At 40.5% G+C, this 21,996-nt stretch overlaps 1 protein-coding gene across 8 annotated transcripts in view; it reads right to left on the reverse strand.

Moving 5' to 3' along the window:
- Positions 1 to 21,996, reverse strand: part of kazna (kazrin, periplakin interacting protein a) — a 113,039-nt gene that overhangs the window by 77,517 nt on the left and 13,526 nt on the right. For 4 of the 8 annotated variants that reach the window (XM_035655864.1, XM_035655868.1, XM_035655867.1 and 1 more), the window contains exon 1: positions 9,739 to 9,757. The exons of 2 other annotated variants lie outside the window; for them this stretch is intronic. In XM_035655864.1, the coding sequence (XP_035511757.1) occupies positions 9,739 to 9,754 (16 nt within the window). In that variant the 5' untranslated portion in view covers positions 9,755 to 9,757. Of the gene's footprint in view, positions 1 to 9,738; positions 9,847 to 21,996 lie in introns of those variants that run through there. 2 more of the 8 variants (XM_035655869.1, XM_035655871.1) reach the window with 2 other exon arrangements.

Genomic DNA, 21,996 nt, shown 5'->3' on the forward strand with positions numbered 1-21,996 from the left:
TGATGTGTTAGAAGCAGAAAAAACGGGCAGGTTGAAGATTTGAGCAACTTTGACAAGGGCCAAATTGTGGCATCTGCAAGTGCAGCTCTTGTGGGGTGTTCCCGGTCTGCAGTGGTCAGTATCAAAAGTGGTCCAAAGAAGGAGTGAACCAGCAACAGGGTCATGGGCAGCCAAGGCTCACTGATGCACATGGGGAGCGAAGGCTGGCCCGTGTGATGCAACCAAACAGACAAGCTACTGTAGCTCTAACTGCTGAAACAGTTAAAGCTGGATTTGATAGAAAGGTGTCAGAACACACTGTTCATCGCAGTTTCTTGCGTGTGGGGCTGTATCGGTGTATGTGTACTATGTTCAACTGTTTGTGACAGTGAACTGGTGGCTTTCTAGCTAAATGTTCTGTAGCTGTCTAGCCTATAATAATGATGGGATGGGTTGTAATGAATAAGAGAGCAACAATTATTTGTGTACACTATGTACTTACACAAAAACATACAAAAAACAACTGAACTTGTTTGCTCCCAGTCAAAAAGGTGATAAATACGGTGGCAAAAAAGTATAATTAAAGTGAAATTACTCTTCAAGGGCAAGTGACAAAAAACTACAGGTTGCTATAAAACAAGAACTGTTCATAGCTTGTGTACTGTACTGTATGTGATGTGCTCACACATGCATCCATGTGATAAAAAGACAGGGAAAAGAAAGAAGTAAAGAAAGAAGAAGCTGCTGATAAAAAGAGGTCAACCTGCTAAATTTTACATCATGTATCATCATCAACGGTAAATGACAGCTAATGCTATTATATATTCACCACGTGTCTATGTCACATTTAGATGCATGGCTTTTCTCTCTCATGTGCACCTTACAGCTGTTAATATGAACAGTCATCTATTTCAATAAGGCGCCCGGCATCTCCCGTGGTGGAGGAGATAATGTTTGTAGAGAAGACCCAGCTGCAGTCCAAATCAGAGCCATTGATTTGGCCCTCAGCTCCACGGGACAGTTAGGCTCCCAGAGGAGACAGCACAAGGGCAAATGCAGGACTCAGCTGGCCTCTTGGCCCCCTGCATTAATAATCATTCCAATTAGAAAGAAACTGTCCAGATGCTCATCTGGATACATAATGGTTCTTCCCTCCTGTTTGCGCCCCCATGTCTGACCTGACTGACAGGCACCTGGATATTCAGACGCTGCATATTTTGAGGATGCCATTTAGGGCGGCTTCACTCTAAGGGTCTGTTTTCATGCTTGTGGTTTGTTTCTATCCATTTAGGCTGCACATGTAATGATACAGCGCCTCCACCAGCCAGTTTACTTTTGGATAAATAACAGTAGTATTAGTAATAGTGACAGGGAGCAGAGAGACAAAAATGATGAAGAATGAACTCTTACAAATGCTTTTTCCGCTATAAACCGACTCCAAAATATCCAAAACAATGTCTACCTTTGTGACAAGCACAGCCAGATCCTAGAGAATGTGAAATAGGGATGTTTATGACTGCATCTGAAGAGAGTAAGGTCCCCTTCTGACTTCAGAAGCATTTTCTCAGGTAGGATTCCTCGTGTTGTGAGGCATTTTCATTATCCAGCAGAGATGGTGACAGCGTATTTTATATTTTCCATACATTTTTCTTTGTGCCCTCTCCTCACAGGATACCACATTAAAAGCACTTCACAGCCAAACCAATGCTTTTCGTACCCCAGCAAAAATACTTGTCTGATATTGCATAACAAGTGCCAGAATAACAGCAGGATCACTGATATTACTAGCAGCATCTTAAGTTAGGGTTATTTTATGTATTTAGTATTCATGTTTCAGGCCTGTTTTCTCATTACTTTCCATGCATATCTCAGCTTAATATCTGTGTTGCTAATACAGAGGGAAGGCGAAAGATCATTGTGTACACGACAAAGTGTAATCATAATCTGCATACTATTGTGCACCCTACTGGTACATCCTCTTAAGAATACATCCAAGCTGAGACGGAGGACATTAACATGCTATGGTCCATCTGCAGTATTATCACTCAGGAGGGAAATCTGTATATGTATGTGTATCAACACTGTAAGCCTGACAGACATCTTAAAGTTCCACAAGCTAATTTTTGAGGCTATTATGTTTTAGTGTTGAAATGATTACTTTATCAAATCCTCAGTACGACAGAAGGCATTTGCTCTTATGCTTTCTAGTTTTTGAAAATGTGATGTCTTTGAATTAATCAGTCAGACAAAACAAGCAATGTGAATTAGGAAGTTAAGATTATTGAGAAGCCATTTTCCCCATTTTCTGACATTTTATCAACTAAATGATTAAAGCTAGGGTAGGTCATGGATTTCAGAAGCATTATTTGTTCTATTGATTGAAATTCTCTTTACATCCCAAAAACTGTTACCTGTTGCAGCCACAGGCCGATAATCATTTTCTGGTTTGTCTTGTTTTGGGGGGAATTTGTTATTTTCCTGAACTATTTAGTAAGTAGAAATATGTACGAACGAGACATGAAGTAGTTGGATACAGTTAGCGATGACAACGATGCCCTGTGCTCCTCTCCCCAAAGCTCTCTTGTGGACTCGTCCCCCAGCAGTAGTCAGGCACTGCGTGTTCATGTGTGTTGCCCCTTGTCCACACAGCATGCGTAAGCTGTGTGTGACGGCTTTCTTGCTGGACGGCTGCCTAACTGAACTGCTGTGTCTTGCATGCCTGCGGTGTCCTCATAGAGAGCGTTTGTGCTGCAGCTCTGCTGCTGCCAGCTCTATCTTTCTATGAGTCTGCCTTTGATAAATACAATACAATAAAAGAAAGCCTTGTTAACACATGAATGGATTTTGTCTTGGATTCAGGGGGTAAAAAATATATTTATATTTGTCATGTCTGTGACATATTCTACAGCTATAAACATTGAAACTGTAGTAAAAGATGTATGTTGCTGGTATATGTTGATATGACTATGAACACATCCTTTTCACTGTTTATTTTTGGGAGTGGAAGGAAGGCCTTATAATTATTAAAAATAATAAACAAAAATAAGTTATTTGCAGCCCTATTATGTATGTATATATTAGAGAACACAGTATTGACATTTATATGTAAAAATTGACAAACATTTATTTTTTTGTATGTTCTGTTGTACTCAGCTTGTGACTGTATGTATGAACCACTTTCAGCTTCAGTTTCTGCTCGCTGTGTTGTGGCACTTAGGTTAATATGATTTGAGTTTTGATATCAATGAATGTGTGGTTGAACTTCTCCAGCCTGATCCAAGTATTAGTCCTGAAATCGTCTGATGTCTGCAGCCTTCTCCGTGTAAGCTCTGATTAAGCCATTCGTTACACCCGGGCCCTAATTTGCACAGCACTTCCCTCAAGTGTAATTTGCGCCTACTTTTAAAAAACTGAAACATGAAGGATAAATCAAAAACAAAACACTTGTTTAGCGAAAGGGAAAGATGCAGCCAGAAATATCTGTATTTATCTTTGATGTGAGGTGTTTATTTCTTTTCCTATTAAAAAACATGGAAACTGCACTTCAGGCCAAGTTTATGCTTTATAACTGTCGGCCTCTATATTTTCACTCCAAGACTGAAGAGTGATGAAAGGCTTGTTTTCATTAGCGGCAGCTGATCCTCTCTCGGCCTATCGGGTGATGTTTGTTATCTTTTAGAAGACAGGCAGCTGGAGGATCAGATAGGCAGGCTGTCTGTCAACTGATGTGCAGACTGTCTGCTTTCTGTTGAATTACAAATGGCCTGTCTAACCGATTAACTAGTCATCAAATCTCTGCCTGACTACCAAGATAATAAAAATGTTATTTCCCCCCATAAAATCCATCATGTATCAATAGTTTTAAACAGCACTACGGAGGCTCTTAAAGCCTATATACACAGCCCATAAGACTGATATATGCTAGAACTGGTACTTAAAGGGTAACCGGAACTAAAACTGACTGTTTGTGCTGTGACTGCAATATCTGAGGGTCAATGTGTGTTCACCATTGCTACCCTGAAAAATAGCCTGTGATTTCACTCCTCCACTTCACTCATGCAATGTTTCAGTTCGGTTTATGTTCAAAATGAAATGTGAGCTGACTTGACTCCACACTCCTAGTGCTTTGAAAAAAAAAAAAAACTCCCCTCAGCTCAAAACCAACATCAAGGCCAATAACAATTTACAGTTTGTTTGAAAACACCATCAAATGCAAGCAACTGTTTTCTTTTCCACTCTGCTTTACACGGAGAGAGAGAGAGAGAGGAGGAAAAATAAGGAATATTCAGACTTATTTGGCTTCATTACCATCTCACCACCTCTCATCCATCGTGTGTGGCAGCAATTCATGTGAAGCATCTTTTGACAGCTTGTGCATAAAATCCAAGCACCACGTATGCAAAGCGTTATGAAAAACAGCCTCTTTTCAGTGTTTAACATATTTTAGTGGAAGTTACCACAGGGACCTAAAGAGAGTTAATACTGGCAGCACCACTGCACATCCCTAGTGAATGGCATCATTAATGCTTGGCTGGCGCATTGGCAGCTGGGTATTGATGGTCCATTTCGGCATGTGACTGGGGAGTTAGGGTGAGGGGACAGGGAGGTGGGGGTGGCTTTTGCCGTGCTAATGTGATTCAAACACGCCCTTTTTATAATAGGGCTTGTCCCTGTGCCAGGGGAAGCGGGTGGCATAAACTAGTGGGTGATTACGTTAAACAAATGACTGCCTCATTAGTTAGACCCCCAGAGTGTTGTGTGCATATATACAAACAGAGACATACACACACACTGTCCTATGATTTCTGTTTTGCTCTCTCTCACACACACACACATATTCAGACATTTACACTGACATGAGCATTAGGTTGGCTTTGTACACAGAAAAGGGCAGCGCACAAAGGCAATACTCAGGAGGGTACAAGCTCCATCCAATAGACTAATTAACATCTCCCAATTACACCAGCCAGCACTCCATGGTGCTCCAGTTAGCTTTGGATGATACTACACAATACAACAGAATGTGTCACTATAAACGTCCATGTCCAAACAACATCTGAGCCGCTCCCCTAAAGCCAAGCTAATGACTGCAATTAGCATCATTAGATTCCAAGCGCCTCAGCTGGGGTAAAGTTGGACAGACATTTCATGTTTTGTTTTTTTTTGCCACACAGCTCAATGTATGAAAATTAGGGAGAAATTATTTACCTTGTTGTTTATGCAACAGTATAATGAGAGAGGCTAGATTGATATCTTGGGTCCTTAATTAACTTGACCTGATTTGCCCCGAACTATCTACCCCATACTGCCTCAGAGAAATGTAGAGTCTGGCATAATAATAGTACAATAATACAATAACAGTGCTCAGAGGAACACAGCTAGGCAAAACAATGCAAAGACAAATAGGGCTACAACGAGCAAATATTTTCATTATTGACCACTCCCTTTAATATTGTTTTGTCCATCACGATTTTCCAGACCATGCGACAAAGATCTAAGACAAAAGATATTCCATTTAGGATGACATGAAACAAACAAAATTAACAAATCCTTACAATAGAGAAGCTTGGACTGGCAAATGTTTGGCACTTTTCCTTGATATATGACTTAATCAGTCATCAAAATTACTACTGAAAACTGTCTCGCAATATATCTTTATATAACTATTTCAACCCTAAACATCTGACTGATTGGTCCATCACCTTCATCTGTGTATATGATATGTAGGGTTTTGAGAAGGGAGCACCACCTGACATGTAATATACCTATATAAAGTAATGTTTTAATATGGAGACAAAAGGAAACTGTGCACACAGCTGGATTTATCTCAGAATGACAAGTACATCTCTGAACTGCTTTGGTGTCCTGGTGAGGCTTGTCTGATTTGGTTTTTTGATCATGTAAATGTGATGGGTAGTTTCTGCACTCAGACTCAGATATTAGCTTTAAAGCTGTAGGTGGCCGCAAACTTTCAAACATAAGCCCATGGGAGGCCACAATAACTACTGGGAGGATACCCAGAAAAACCACAGTGAGCTCACTGACCAGCAGAGAGGGACATCACTGATCTTATTCAGAAAGAAATGAGGTGATTGCAGAGGCGAGGAGGGCAGCCTTTGCCCAGTGGGACACTGGTCTCAGTACAAGCACTCAAGCATCTGTCACCTGACCATTAGCTAAATAATGCATGGTGCTTGTGTGAAGCCTGTCACAACCAGCCTCATACTCATTACTGCTGCTGAGTGGTGTGAAAAGTCAAGTCAGCAAAGGAGAAACATGGCAGTGAAAGCAAACACATGCACACACAAACACACATGCACAGTGCAGCTTCCCAGAAGCTTATAGTGAAAGCTTGCAGACATCCCTGGATTAAAGAAGGTTCTTGAGATTATGTGGAAAAGCTAAGTGTTGGCAGATTAAGCCCACTACCAAGAATGTGACCAAAATTTAGGACACGAGAAGTTCATCTGTCTCCATCACAGAGACAAGATTAAGCAGCGTGTGTATCAAAATAAGAGAGTGAGTGTGTATGTTTGTGCGTAGATGTATATTTTTCTGAGTCTCACAGCTAACGCAGGCCTTTGAACATTGAACAGCAGCATAGACTTGCAGTACATCCACATCTCTACAGGCCCAAAAGTCACAGTGACCCAGGGCTCGCGCTCCCTTCAGGAGCATTTCCCATCAGAAGCCTGTTACACCGCAAAAGGCCATTTTACTCCCAGAATAGCAAATCTGGGGAAACGTAATCTTTGAAGCCTCCACTAAAATAGCCTCACAAAGCCATTTTCTGGCAGCGCAACAGAAGGAAAGCGCCGACACCAGAGCTAAATTTCAAATGACTCACTTTTAGGCCCAATGGGGTGGGAAAAAAAAGACTTTGACATTATTAGTTCTCGATCTGACATTACTGTTATATTGGTTGACCCAGAAGCACAGTGCATGTTGAGTACAGTACATGAAAATCTCTGGTAGACCTTGTAATGAAAACAGTTGGTTTGGTAAGACAGGGACGCGACCACAGATGTGATGAGTTGTCAGGCCAGTGTAGGTACCGAGTGACAAGTCAATTTTCTTTATCTTATCTTCTTTATGGATTTTTTTTAATTTATTTTTTTGGTGCTATTAATAGATTCATAGTTTAAACTATGAAATGCCAAAGAATGGTGAAAATGTCAATCACAGGCTCTCAAAACCCAAGGTATACAAAAGCAACTTATCCTCACATTTGAGAAGCTGTGAGTCTGGGACAAGAGACTATATATAACAACAACTGTAGGCCTTTAACATTCTACCGCAGGACTCCATCAAAGTGCCCCTATATCCCCCCCTCCACTCGTCCCCTTGCCCATCGCTTTCATCAACTCCCCCATGCTCTGGATAATTAACAATTGGGTAAGGCCTAATCATGTGGACACGGGAATTGATTTGATTTAACCTTGGTTTAACTGGGAGAGCCTCCCGAGACACTGGCAGGAGGTTCGTACATGGGACATGAATGGTAAAGAGACTGACAGAGAAGCAGTGGGAATTTGATAACCGCCATCAGCTGCTCTCCCAATCTGGCGAGGTGACGGCGGGAGACAACAAGACAGGAAGAAGACGAAAGGGTTTGGTGGTGTTACTACATATACGCGCACTAACGGACAAATACAAAAGCAGATGCACTTGTGCAAACAGGTATGGACAATCATCTGTGCCCACACACATCCAGCTCCATTTGATCTGCATCATTGAGCAAACCATCTGTTCAGGACTACGTGTTGTGGTCCTCATTCTGCATAATATCCAGTGACGTGACTGTATTAAAATACAACAGAGCCTTCACTTGTTTCCCTCAAACTTGTTTAAGCATTTCTGAAAGAGAAAGATGCTGGTGATGATGTTGATTCACTTCAGTCACACAATACAATAAAGGACCTTACGCCGTGTTTACATACTATATAGATACAGTTCATAGGTTACAAATGTCTATTAAAGAAGATTAAAGAACAGTATTTCTCCTGTACGATGACTGAAGCCAAGTAGCAAAAATCTGATTTTAGGTGTGGGTTTTAGGAGGATGCAGACCTGCGTTGCCAGTATATAAATAAATACATCACTAAATCCTGAACTAAATCCTGAACTAACTAAAAATCCCACTGCACAAAAACCTCGCAACAGACTACAACTGACCCTCTAAACCCAGCGAGCGAGGTGCGCTGTGCAGGTATGAAAAGAAAACTGGATGAAAACATAAAACCAGCTATCTACAAGTAAACATCTTTCTCAGAATGCAGTTCAAAAGGTTTCTTAGATTGTACCAAGTTTCTTGCCTAATAGACTGTGTATACTGTATGTACTGTGTCTTTTGGAGGAGCAGTTGACAAAGGGCTTTTCTGAAACCCAAACAACTGTTTTTGGACGTCAAATCTTTTTGGACATGAAAGGGAACAATTGCAGAGAACCAGACAAAACAAGCCCTTTACTTGTCAAAAGTAAAGTAAAGAAAAGTGAACATGATGTCTCTAGACCTTCAAGTCGATACTCTTTTTGAGGCATCGCTTTTTTGGGGTGTTTTTTTTAGCAGATATTCTTTTGACAAAGTTTTTTTGCTGCATTTTTACAGCATATTCAGCGACAACAAGTCCGTCCTAGAAATGTCAATGCGGCAAAATGAGACTCCGGGATCACAGTTAATGTTTCGCTTGGTAATTCCTAAAGCCTGTAGTGACACTGAAAAGAAGGTTTCAGTGTGAGTAAATTGAGTTGGGCAACGGAATGGGCCCAGAAGATGACAACCTCTGAAAGCCCTGAGACGAAAGGGGATTTTAAGTGTCACAATTCAATTTGCAACTTAAATTGCACTGAGCCTTACCTATTAGTTTTGACTTTTCTATGTGGATAAATGAGGGACAGGCTAATGTGTTTGGCACTACAGTGGAGTTGAATAAAGTGTGGCTGATACAATTAGTGCTCCAGAGCTGTCATGCACTCCTTTCCTCATAGATTCATTGTTTTCCCCTAGCAAAAGAAATAAAAAATGATTAACACTCTTGCTTTCAAGTACTTACTAGCCTAGAGTCTAACCCCATAATTCAAGATCAAGCTTGGCATCAAGCAGCAACCCAGCCAATTAGGGTTATGATCATTTCAACGGTTGCTCTATTTAACCTTCATCTGGACTGAGTAGTGGAGGATTAATGTGCCAGATCACTGTTATCTACCCTAATGACACCAGTTTCATTGGTTCATAACTGAATATCAGCATCAGGCCATCTGGCCTCATAATGTACTGTAAAACAAGGGTGCATGTCCCTGCATAATACCTCTGCTGCTGTTTCTTATAAAACACCACTCACATCTGGAGTGCTGCAAATTATGTCACTTCAAATACGAGTTTTGGTTTAAAGTTTAGATGTAGAAGTGTAGGTCTTATATATTGTCATATTATATTAATTTCTACAGTTTCATGTATTCTATATTTGTTTATTTTTTAAAAGACAGAGCAAGTTCAAGTGCTGCCAGACTGTTGAGGAAAAAATGATAAAGATTGATACACAGAGAACAGACCTGCAGGGGCACTTGTCCTTAATTTGTCACTTTAAAAAAAGACAAGGGATTTCCCAGGCATCCCAGTATTTTATGTCTTCCAGGGCACAGTGAACTAGTTTGCCCTTACTATTCCCATTCCCACTGCAGTTTGCCCCAGGAAAAACAACAACAAAAGACCACACTGGCAGGTGAGTGTAGTATATGTGTGTATCTGTTAGACATTACCTCCACTGGTTCCCATTCTCCCAGGTTCAGGGCTGATGCATATCCAACGTGGCAGCCGGTCGCCACCACTGCGCCGGGATGAATAGTTCGTCATCCCCGCTTCGCTCTCTCCCTCTCCCTCTCCACTCTGCTCTTTGCCTCTTGCCAGAGCTGTTTGCTCAGCTGTTCCCCTCTCTGACCGCATTTATCCCAGATGAGCGGCACAGCTTACCCCGTTAATCTGTGTGTGAGTGCGTCTGCGAGCCTCAGTGTGTGTGTGTATGTGCGCCTCCATTCCAGGCATCCTCTCATTGGCCCCCTGATGACCATCTGAAGACACGCCCTGATCTCACACACACACATACACACACACAGAAGACAAACACAGCACCCACAGGACAGGCATTGTGCTTAAAGTGGAGGTCACTTGGAGCATATCTGAGGTCTAAACTCCACCACAAATTAATTCAGCAAGGCTACAATAATAGTCACTGAAAGCTGAAAGCAAGGAATGTGTATAAGTGTGTTGATGCTTGATGGAATATTAGTGCCGTAATGTAACCTGCCCCGACTCCTAAGACTGAAGCCATAAAATAATTCACGATAAGTAAAACATTTCAAACGGCCGTTCTTTAAATTATTGTTTGTTTACATGGTCATAGGAGGGCTGACAACAATGAGAGTGGTAAACAAAAAATAAATGGCTTATATGGCGATATCAAGAAATGGGTTTTTCCAAATGCTCACTAGGAACATTTCTAAATGTAAAAATGTTATACTTCAACAGTGCAATGGGATGTAGCAGAATTATTTTTTGAGATACAGAAATGTAAAAAAACACTGTGGAGCTGATATCAGCAACAAGTAAATGTTTTCAATTGACTCAAACTGGGATTCTGGAGGGAAGTGAAAATTCATTTAAATAACTAAGGATAATTGCAGATTTTCACTCAATTTGAGACGTTTTCAACACTTTCATCTAAATTAGTGCCTACAAATCCACATCTGTTCACCTCTATTTGCATGTTTCCATCGACTTTGCATTCACACTACTTCTAAATTGTCTTCTCACACTTTATAGTACAGCTGAAAAGCATTACAGTTTTAGAAATTGGGCTGTATGCCCACCTAAGGATGTTTGGAGAATTTAAGTCAAAACAAGTTTGGGCATTTCTACAGTATCTAGAGGGAGGAAGCTCTTTGTGGCTTTATGTCCCACAGGGGGATGGAGAGGATTAAGAGAGAAGACTCTTAATGAGGACATTTTAATTTAGATTTTACTCAAGTTTTATTTAGATAAGGATCGTAAAACAAGCTAATTTATGTTGTTCTGTACCACTCTTTGCATTCCCTGTCAAAATATACACTGTAAACTATCTTATAAAACTAAACTTTGAAACACAACCAAACTGATTGACTATCATACTGTAGTGCGTTTTCAGTCAAATTTACTGAATCATGAGTTTGTTTGTGTCCTGCACACCCCTGTTACTAAATACATTGTTAAGTTATTAACTGCACCCTTCATGTCCTCGTTGTGCAATGTACAACAACTTATTTTGTGTATGTGGTACAAATACAGCACAAGCTTTCATACTCAAATACACTGTGTCTTCCGATCCACAGACTGGCTGGCTGCAGCTAACACGGCAATAGCCAGACATGAGCAGCTGTTGTTGTGGTTGAACCAATCCCCAGCTACCTATTTATCTGCCAATGTGAATGTGTGTGTGTATGCATGAGAGAGAGTGAAAGAGTACACGTGCGCTCAGAGAGAGAAAAATGACATGCACTGTCTGATTTGAGGCATTTTACACACAGTACAACTCTACTATTGTACAGGGCAGAATTACCATTCATCCTTTCAGTATATACTGTATACAGTGTTCAGTATATACAGTACGTGTGTTGTTTTACTGTAAAGAATTACACACACACACACACACACACACACACACACAAGCCTGCCAGTCTGACAGTGTTTTAAAAAATGCATATTAACATATTAACACTATCATACATCCATATCTGTCCAGAGCCTTACTGTCTGCTGTCCTAAATCTTCCATCAGGCTCTAAAACCTTCCCAGAGACGAGGTGAAATCGCTACCACCCACCTCCAACAGACTCCCTGCAAAGTGAAACAAATAACCCCTCTCACCCCCCTTAGAGGAAGCACTCTGTATGCCCTGACTGAGATTTATGCCACGGACGACAGAAAAGAACAGTGGGCAGCTAGGAGCTTAAATGCTGGCTTTGTTTTTCTAGACACTGCCTGTTTTGCGATCCATCATGTTTGTGAGGGAGAGGTGTAACTGCGCTGCTTCTGCAACTCCACGGCCTACTCTTCCTGCTCAGTTGGAGGGGAGACACGTCGCTGCTGTGAGGTGCAAATTTTAACTTACTGTATTTTGTAATTTGATATGATTATATTACACATAATATACAAAAAAAGGGAATTTTATAAACTACATTTATAGATTTTCCAGATGAGATGGAACATCTTTGATAATGAAACTAGGAAAGAAAAGAAACAGAAAGAAGAGGTCTCAGCTCCTATATTACCCACTTGAATAGCATCCTCAGAGCTCTTAGGAAATTCTTCATCAAACTATTATTGTTTAGAGCTTAAAGGTCAACAAATTCTCAAGAAAATCAAAATGGTGACCTATCTATATATAGACTTTTTGTTATAATGTGTCCATTCTATAGATCTATGCACTGATGTTCTGTATGACTGTGATAGAATATGCTATAAAGATATTGATAGTGACTTCATATTTCGTTTATTCCCCGTACTACAAAGTATTAGCTGGTTGGTTTAAAATAAAACCTTTTATAAAACCACAGTTCTTCTGTGAAGCAATCCAAATTAAGTAGCCTATTTAAAGACAAGACAACAATATGCATGGTCATAATCGGATTGTTCAACTATTAGATTTACTGAAATTATATACATTATATTAAATGTATATAGAATTCTAGAGCAAAGATAAAGATCACTTTAGGTCAAACACTACCAATAATGAAGCCGAAAATATGACATAATCAAAATGCTGTTAGCAACTGCGGCAGAATCTGCAATGAGAGCTGGATAAACCAGTGGTTCACACAAGCTTCTTTCAAATATGGCACTCCTTCATAGTGACTTTTTTTTCTCTCACAGCACCCCACCACCACACATGGGTATTTTGTCTCAACATGTCTCTCGAGCTTACTCTGGACCATTGCCGCATTTAATAGCTTTTCCCTGCAGATAGAGAATTCACGGTCGATCTCCTTCAAATTGTACCATACACTGTATCCCACAATTTTGTTGGTTTATCGTACACTTTGACATTATATAGCTTCAGCTCCTGAGTGTTACGATGGAATTCACAAATAAGTGTGGAGTCTCGAGAAAACAGTGAAAAGGGAAAAGAAGACTGTCAAATAGTAAAACATTCATCATCTTAGCGGTCTATGGTGAATGAGAGAATAGAAAGATTGCTCTATACAGCAAAGAGATGTGGGAAGTTGTGTGGGCTGCATGTGTGAGTCAGGGGGGACATTATTGTTTGGATCATCAAAAAAGTCCTTTCTGAAACTCTTTAGGGATGCAAAAAAAAAACAAAAAAAAAACAGTGTGACTGCAGTGGAAATGATCTGGGAAGTGCAGGTTATATCTTGCATCCTGACAGTCTTATTTTGTATGTGTAAATTATAAATTCAGTAACACTTAGACTTATTGTATGCCACTGATGGATCCTGGTGGTTTTTGAGAATATTAGAGAATAAAATGTGAACGGTAGTCTAATTCAGTTTGTGGTAACAGACGACGTGTCTGACCAGAGTTCCAGTATCTACAGCTGGCGTTTGTTAAGTTGCAATCCACTCATCAGTACAACTAAACAGTGACATTAATCATAGCTGACAGTCATTCAAAAAGTTTACAGTAGAGTAGCCATTCATTTTCAGCATGACACTGAGGCTTCTTGTCTGGTTTAGTATGCCAAGCGCTCCATCTTCTTGAGAAACCCCACTGCTAATAAGGCTATATTGAGATGCAATGGCCAGCTCTCAGTTTTAATGGTGACTGATGGAGGGCGCAGATGCATTATTGCTCGCAGTTCATCAAGTTAACTTTGCACATTAGGAAGTTGAATAAGTTTCTAGGAGATTCTATCAGTGGTAATTATAGGATGAGCTGGGATTTAAAAGAGGGCAACATTTTAAGTGGGTTAACCATTTGTCCTCCTGACTGGGGTGTCCACATGCAGCATGTAACTACAATGTTGTATGTGAAATCATATGGCCTAGACAACAGTATGGATCGGGCTTTTTAAACCACATAAATACATTTTAGGCCTCACCGACATATTAAGCCTAAATTCTATGACCATTCGATTTTCAAGCACACAATAAAGATGAACAAAGAATGATCATAGCAAAGTGCTATGATTATCAAACAGCTAAACAGAGTAAAAAAATGGATTTTAAATGTTTCTGTTTCTATGTATGTTTAATGTCCTCTTTTTCTCTGTATTTTACTCTCCTTCCTCCTCTCTGCACATCCTTGCCTTCAATCCCCTCACTGAATGTTTGTCACTTTCTTTCTCAGTCCCTCTCTCAGCCTTCCATCTCCCCCATTTCTCTTTTCCAATTTCCGGTCTCCTCGTCTCTCCTCTTCTCCCTTAGCTGCACTGCAGATTGCAGTAAACCCAGAAAATCCTCTTCATCACACAGTGCAAATACCATCTGTATTGGGTTTGCCCTCAGCCCCAATTAATGGCTAGATATATGCCCCGTAGCATCTGGGAGAGCATCGGACACTGACATGAGAGCTGCACAATTTATACACAAACACGACATCACAGAGAAGAATGTCAAGCACCTGCACAGTTACAAGCCTGACGGGTCGAATATGTTGCTAAATGCTCTAGTTACACAGCTTGTGAACGATGTGCGTATGTTGACAGTCTCATCACACTAGCCTAAAATTTTGGGAGAAAAAACAACATCATCAAACCGGCAGTGCAGAACTTTTATCTCCCCCTTCTGGCAATGAGAGTAATTACACAAGCAGTGTTAAAGGGAGTTTATGACGTATGCCTACAGGCGAGCTCGCTTCAAATTTTCCTGTGCAAATAAGGGCAGAGGGGAAAAAAAACGCCAAGAGCAGTAACGCAAAACTGTCTGCCTTCAGTCCAGAAGAAAAGCTACAGCAGTGGTTATCCGTGTTTGTCCTCACTGTTAATTGTTCTGAATTAGGCATGGGACGATTTTAAGCATGGGACGAAAATTGAATCTTGACCAGAATAATTGCGATACATGATATTATCACATGACAATATACTTAAAAATTGCACACAAAACTGGAATCACTTTACGTTACATTTGGTTAAGAAAGACTTTATTTCATATATTATGTTTATTGCGTTACAGATAAGCACTTTATTTCCCTGTTCTGTATTTTGAAATCTATACTATTCTATATCTGGTTTAACCTTTTTTTGTAGAGGATATAACAAGCAAGCAAGTGACAGGCTTAGAAATTTTGACTTGGAAAAGATGCGGGCTCCCCCTTGTCCCCTCGTTCAAAGAAAATCTGAAAATCAATAAAGGACTGTATGCTGGCGAACTAGACAGCATTTTCAAGTCAAGCCATGAGGTATTAACGGTTATCACGATTATCACAATAATAGAAGTTCACCACTTTTTAAGTTTTTTTTGTTGTAATACATGATAATACCATCCCATCCCTACTCAGAACGCATGTTTCTTTCTCATCTGAAGCATCAGAAACTTTTCATGGACACTTCTTTTCTTCCAATTGCTCCATAGTTCTAGTTGCTGTAACCTACTCCATAGCTACTGTTGCTCCCCCCTTCAGTCCTGGCAAACCAAGTATTGCTGGTTGAGGTAAAATGGTAAATGGTACATATAGCGCCTTTATAGTCTTCCAACCATTCAAAGCGCTGTTTAGTACATGCCACATTCACCCATTCACACACATTCATACCGTAATGGCAAATCACAGTATCCTGCGAAATACAGGGAGATTTGCCTAGTGGTGATAGGATTAATCAGCATTGTGTAAACTTGTAATTGTAAAATGTAACAGATATTCACAAATATGTAAAAGTCCTGTACTCCAACTTTAACATTACCATTTTTTCTGAGAGAGTTTGGTTTATAGATGTATTTCTTGGGGATAAATTAAAATGAAAGTAACTTGTGGATTTAGCTTTCCATTTCTTTTTCCAAATAGGATGTTAACTGTTGGAGCAGCTGATAACAGCAGCCCAGCAACTGCATCTTAATTTAGTATTTAAAAGAGTATTTAAAAATGTTTGATGATGATGATGCTGATAAATCAGGCAGCATTACGTTTCTTTCAAAAACGTATGCCCTGCTGCAAATTGGCAGCATTTAAACTTAACTTCCAATACACAGGGTTGTGCAGGGTTTATTTCTATTCAGTTCTCTGGTTTTATCTAAACTGTAGTAAAATTTCGCTGGTTGCAACTACAACTCCAGATATGACCTAAAGTTTACACTGAGCTCACAGTGCAAGAGAGGCTGTCTTGACAACGAAATGTGACAAACCACCCGTCTGTGCTTTGTGTGTGGGCAGGTGCCTCTGTATGTAATTAGCCAACTAGTAATGACTTGTGACTCTGCAGCAGCAACTGTGGTAGCAAGAGAGTGACTCAGAGCTCAAAGGCACAAATAAACGACATAGAGGCTTTGTTCCCTCGTCTAGAATTAAGAACATTAATAATTAAATCGAACAATAAATGGAGGTGGCCCACGGGTGGGGGTAGCAGAGAAGAGAGAACAGCAGGCAACAGAAGGACAAAGAGGGCATTTAATAGCACAAAAACATAAGAAAGCAGTGCTAAGGAATATCACTAAATTAAACCTTACAGCTACATCCAATAAGGAACACACAAACCAGTTTGCATTAAATATGCTGTGCTGAAGCTGCATTGGGAAGTTAGAAAATAAAAAGGGGTGTAGAAAGTTCACTCTAGGACCAGGCAAAAAAATTAAACACAAGGATGGTAAGTTAAAGGTTTGCACAAAGTGAGTTGGGTGGTAAGTCACGCCACGGGTGGTCTAGTGAGTCTAATGAAAAGGTTAAAAAGATGACAAAAACAAGCTCCCACGACATCCTCAAAGACTGCGGTGTGTCTCTGTGGTCGCAGATGCTGAAGCAAACTCCAAGAAGCGCTGACCTTGGCATTGTTTACCGTAGCCAGGGCCTTCAAAGACACCAGGCGCAGACAGTGCCAGCAACTTTACCTCAGTCTCCATGGAGACGGTGTACTTTTGACTAGGAACTTTCCAGGCTCATTACCAGATGAGGTAGTGGGTTCTACCTCACTGCCTCGCTCTATTTGCTTCCATTCCACTCATGGAGGCACAGAAATACAAGAGAGAGAGAGAGAGAGAGAGAGAGAGAGAGAGAGACACACAAACAGAGAGACCGAACGAGAGAGGGGAGCAAAAAGAGTGGAGACAGGGAATAAAATAGCCTGAACGAAACTGCAAGTCACAGAAGGACGAGAGGAGGGGACGACAAATGACAGAGTGAGAATGTAGAAGAAGGAAAAGAGGGAGAAGAAAGGTTAACCAACAAGAAGGATGAAGAAGAGGAATGACTCAAGGCGATGTTTTTTTAAATGTCGTCCGTCCACAAAGTGCCAGAATGGCCAGCACACTGCTAATGGTCTTTTTGGAGAGAAGGGGGAAGGCGGCGGAGGGATGAGTGGGACAGTGTACTTACTGAACTGAGGGTCAGATTGTCAAGGAGCAACAATTAACTGATTTAGATACCGGCTCATACTAAAACATTTAAAAGCCTTCCGTTTGATTAATCATAATGAATGACGGAAAAATGTGTTTTTGTGTTTTGGGCGCTCAAAGAATCCAGCTTGAAGCCTCTGCTAACGACCTTGCTCGCACCTCTCAGATCTTTCACTCTTCGAAAGAATCAAACGCACCAAAAAAACACCCCAGAAATTGGAATGCACTAAAACTTTGCAAGGAATGACCTGCACTGCTGAGATGTGCGGCTCATGACTGAAAGGCTGAGGAGTGAGAGGCCTTGAAAAACAGAAGATGGTGAAGGCGAGAGGATGAACAGCCACTTGGCTACTGACAGACCAACCGCATGAAGTGAGTCAGACTAATGGAGCAGAAAATAGAAGAATCATGAGCCTCTTATCTCTATACTAATCACAGTCAGAACAGCGAAACTAAAAGGAGATAACAGGGTGAGGGAAGAGATGGAGTGAAAGAAAAGAGAGCAAGCAGAGAAAAAGCTTGAGGGTCCCTATAATCTTCATCCTTCCCAATCACAACCAAGACCCCTTCTTGCTGTTATCAGCATTCCTAAATACTTCCCATCATTAGCAGGCTAGCTCACTCCCTATTGCTATCATTCTCCTGGGCGCCTCTCTATCTGCAATCCAGTCAGACAGCTCCATTTAGCGTGTCCAGCCTTGCAGGGCCAACATTCCTTCCCTCTCCGTGCCCACCAGTACTCTAGACTCCAGTTTGGTTTTGATCTATTTCTGGCCCTCCGCTGCCTCTCCTCTCATCAGCTCTTCTCATCTCAGCCTCGCTCAGCGGCTGCTGCAGAATCCTAATGAGCAGAGTAAAATCACAATTCTTCTCCCAGTGCCCCCAGCAAACACGCTGCCATGCATTCCTATCTTACATCTACATAGACGCTGTGACTGAGCTTCCACATAGGTGCAACCATCGGGCACACCTACAGCAAAAGGACACAATTAAGCTGTTTTGCATGATTGTGGGCTCTTCATCTGGTGGTGCTGTTAAGATCTTAAAAGGGCTTGCATGCGCTTACGCTAAGGGAAGGGGAAGGGGCTTTGATAGTGTGATCCTGTGGCTGTGATAACTGTGTTGCTGGATTGGAGGCAAACGCTTAGAAAGTGACTTTAATCCTCAAGCAACGCTCTGATCTGGGGCAGCAAGGCAAAGCCCTGACCAGTGTAAAGAGAGTGTAAAGCTTTGTGGAAAGAGTGTAAAAGGTTGTGCCAGTATGGGGGGTTATTTTATGTGGTGATCTAACTTGCTGTATTATACTTGCCATCAAAATGACCATTAAATTTTTTGTATCTCAATAAATTTTGTGACTTAGCAGGTTTTAGAAATACAGTTTTATTAATATATTCCAGAAGTATTTATACTGTATAAACTGTTAAACAATTATATCAAGTAAAGTCAGCATAAGAAAAACTAAACATCACCACTAAATTATAGTTGTATAACCATTCTCCAGAGTGTAATAACATGAGGGGAGCAGCATGAATAACAAACACTGCAGAACAACCACAAAGTTTTATTTCTAGTCACAGCTTCAAGATAGGAAAAAAACTTGCCTGCGCTGTTTCAACTGCATGGTCATCATTCCATTTCCTCTTTCACAGCCACAGGGCCATTTCTTAGAACCACTGTATATTTACCTGCTGTCCACTAAACAGCTCCATGTTTCTCAACTGACCAGTAGAGGCGAGACTACGAGGTTGTAACTGAACAAAAAAACATCATTTAAATCTTACATTACATTAGATGAGGTTTATTCGAACACACACCCATATTCACCAGCAGTCTATTCGTGAGACAGACTTGCAGTAATATTATATTGGCTGTTCAATTTGTCAGAGTTGTCAATATGGGAAAGGAGCTCTGTGTGAGTCAGTGACACTAGGACTGGGTATTGTTTCATTAATAGTTCTGATAGAATATGTTTTGGTAAAGATACAATACTCAAAATGAAATTTAAGAAATTTAACTAATATACACGTTTCTGTATAAAAACATTTTTTCCTTTAACAAAAGAAGCCAAAGTTTTCAACTGTTTTCAAAACAAAACAGGTTGTTTAAGAAATTAAGTAACTATCTTTGGCTTATCTTTGGTTTACAATGGCCATGTAATAGGTTAAAGATCACACTGTAGTTACATGCTGATTATGAAACTAGAACATTTTCTATTGCCCAGAAAGGTAACCCAAATAAAACACTTATTTCTCCTGTAATACATCCTTTTTAGATTGATTCTTGATAATAATTTAACAATATAAACTCTATAAATATACTTAGATGAACTTTTGTTCTTCATAAACCCTAACCCACATTGAAAATGACACTGTGTGCAGCAGATGTACTGAATAGCAAGGACTCTAAGAGGCTGACAATCAATGAATCAATGATACACTTTGGCATCATGGTGTGGAGCATAAGCCAGGGAATAGTTCTCTGACACCCTGAGCAGCAGAGCAATATCTGAGCGCTAAGCCTAATGTAAGTTCAATTTTGTGGAGGGAGACAGACAATGCACGGGCTGGCACGTCACTCCTGACAAAGATCGATTGTCTATGAGGCGGTAGACTTTATTCCTCCTCACAAGTCGTTTCACCCGACACCCCAGAGCCGCCTATCCATCTATCCACTCAAGTAAGATATGCAAAGGGAAAACATTGATTGCATTACAAGCCGCAGACTTTATAGGACATTATAAGGTTGAGGGTTTTGGCAAGCCGTCAGTGAATTTTTTGGAGCATCCAAATAAAGTTTGTCTGAATGGTCTGATTATGGATTATGGAACGAAAGCCAACATGTTGTTCGGTGATCTAAAGGATTTAAAATCTAATATAAGAAGCTTATTGCTGCGTATCCAGATACACACAGACATCAATCTCTGGGATATTCTTACAATAACAAGACGTAATGATAGGGTTCCAAACATAGATAAATGCACATACCCTCAACATGATATTCTATGAAGTATAAAGCTACTCTTTATGATAATAACAGCACTGTTTTTTTTTTACTGTGATTATGAATGCAATGGTAGTTATGAGAAAAGAACATTCCCCACAGCATTGGGTCATCTATACACCAGTTGGCAACTCATGAACTGACTGAACACTCTTCCTCAAATTAATATACACACTCCACACTAAATCTTGTATGGAGGAAATTCATTGTCGCACTGATCTCTATGGCTTATTTGTTGCACTTGTGATCATAATGTAACTTTGATTGGATTTTGCTAAAGCAAATAAGCATTTAGTACAGCAAAAGTGAAACATGATATGATGTGTACTGGAACTTTTCTTTTACCAATTAGAGTTTATGGCTATAACTACCTATTTGTATGAAGACTACTCTCCAATACACAGATATGCAAGAGTACTGAGTTGACACCGTAGAAATACAGTTGGGACAGTAGCAGCACAATAGCCCATTATCCACGAATCTGTTCAATGATGGCATCAACTTCCTTTCAAGGTAATGGCCTTGTAGATTCTGACAGTGAAAAGCTATAGCATTGTGCTTCATGGCCTGTACCAGAAATCAATTCTGTCTATGTAGCCAGGCACATCAGTTAATGGCCACAGAGCATGCCAACACATGGATCACTCACTGCACAAAGCAAATAACCGAGTAAGGGCCTTTGTGTGTGTGTGTGTGTGTGTGTGTGTGTGTGTGTGTATGTATTGTGCGCATCCACACACGCAACAATGAGCCTTGCCGAAGGGCCTCAAGCCACAAAGTCCCCATGAGACGAACATCATAACTCATCATGCTGTCATCGTTTTCTTCCCTGAATCTATGATCTATAACTCTCCAGGATTAAGTGGCGTTTTCCTCAACCCTGCACCATTTCTAAATTGTATTGTCACATGGGGTTTTCATTGGCCAGGTGGATTGTACAGAATTTCTTCACAATCTGCATCTTTGATAAGTATAAACGTTCCCCTGGGGCTTCCTGAGTCAAAGATTCCTCTTGATATTCCCTGAAAGATGCCAAACCGTATTAACAGCTTACTTGTTTCAAACAAGAGGCTGGTAGAAAGAAATAGGTCTCCTCCGTATACAGTATCTGCAATGTACCAGCTGTCAAACCAAACACTTCTCTTGCCAGGTGGGGAGTAACTGACACAGGGGGAAGCAAAAATCTTGCTCTCCCTCTCAACTTCCCTTTGAACTCTGGCTGAACTCTTCCTGTTTGTATGGGGGATATGAGACAAAGCCTCTTCGCTCGAGAGAGATGAAGTGTCATGACTACTTCTAGACTGACAGAGCAGCTGGCAGTACCTGTCCCTTTGTTAATTCCAGATAAGGACCAACTTTAAAAATACAAATAGGACATGTCACAACATTTTAGAGGCCTTTTCTGTGGTAAGACATCTTCATGACTTGAGTTTTAAGTAAGCAATTTACAGCTTTTTGGATGTTTGTCTGCAAGCAAGCAAATTTAACA

The sequence above is a fragment of the Morone saxatilis genome, unplaced genomic scaffold (genome assembly GCF_004916995.1).
Source record: "Morone saxatilis isolate NCDOM2014 unplaced genomic scaffold, NCSU_SB_2.0 Contig15, whole genome shotgun sequence".
Classification (NCBI taxonomy): Eukaryota; Metazoa; Chordata; class Actinopteri; family Moronidae; genus Morone; species Morone saxatilis.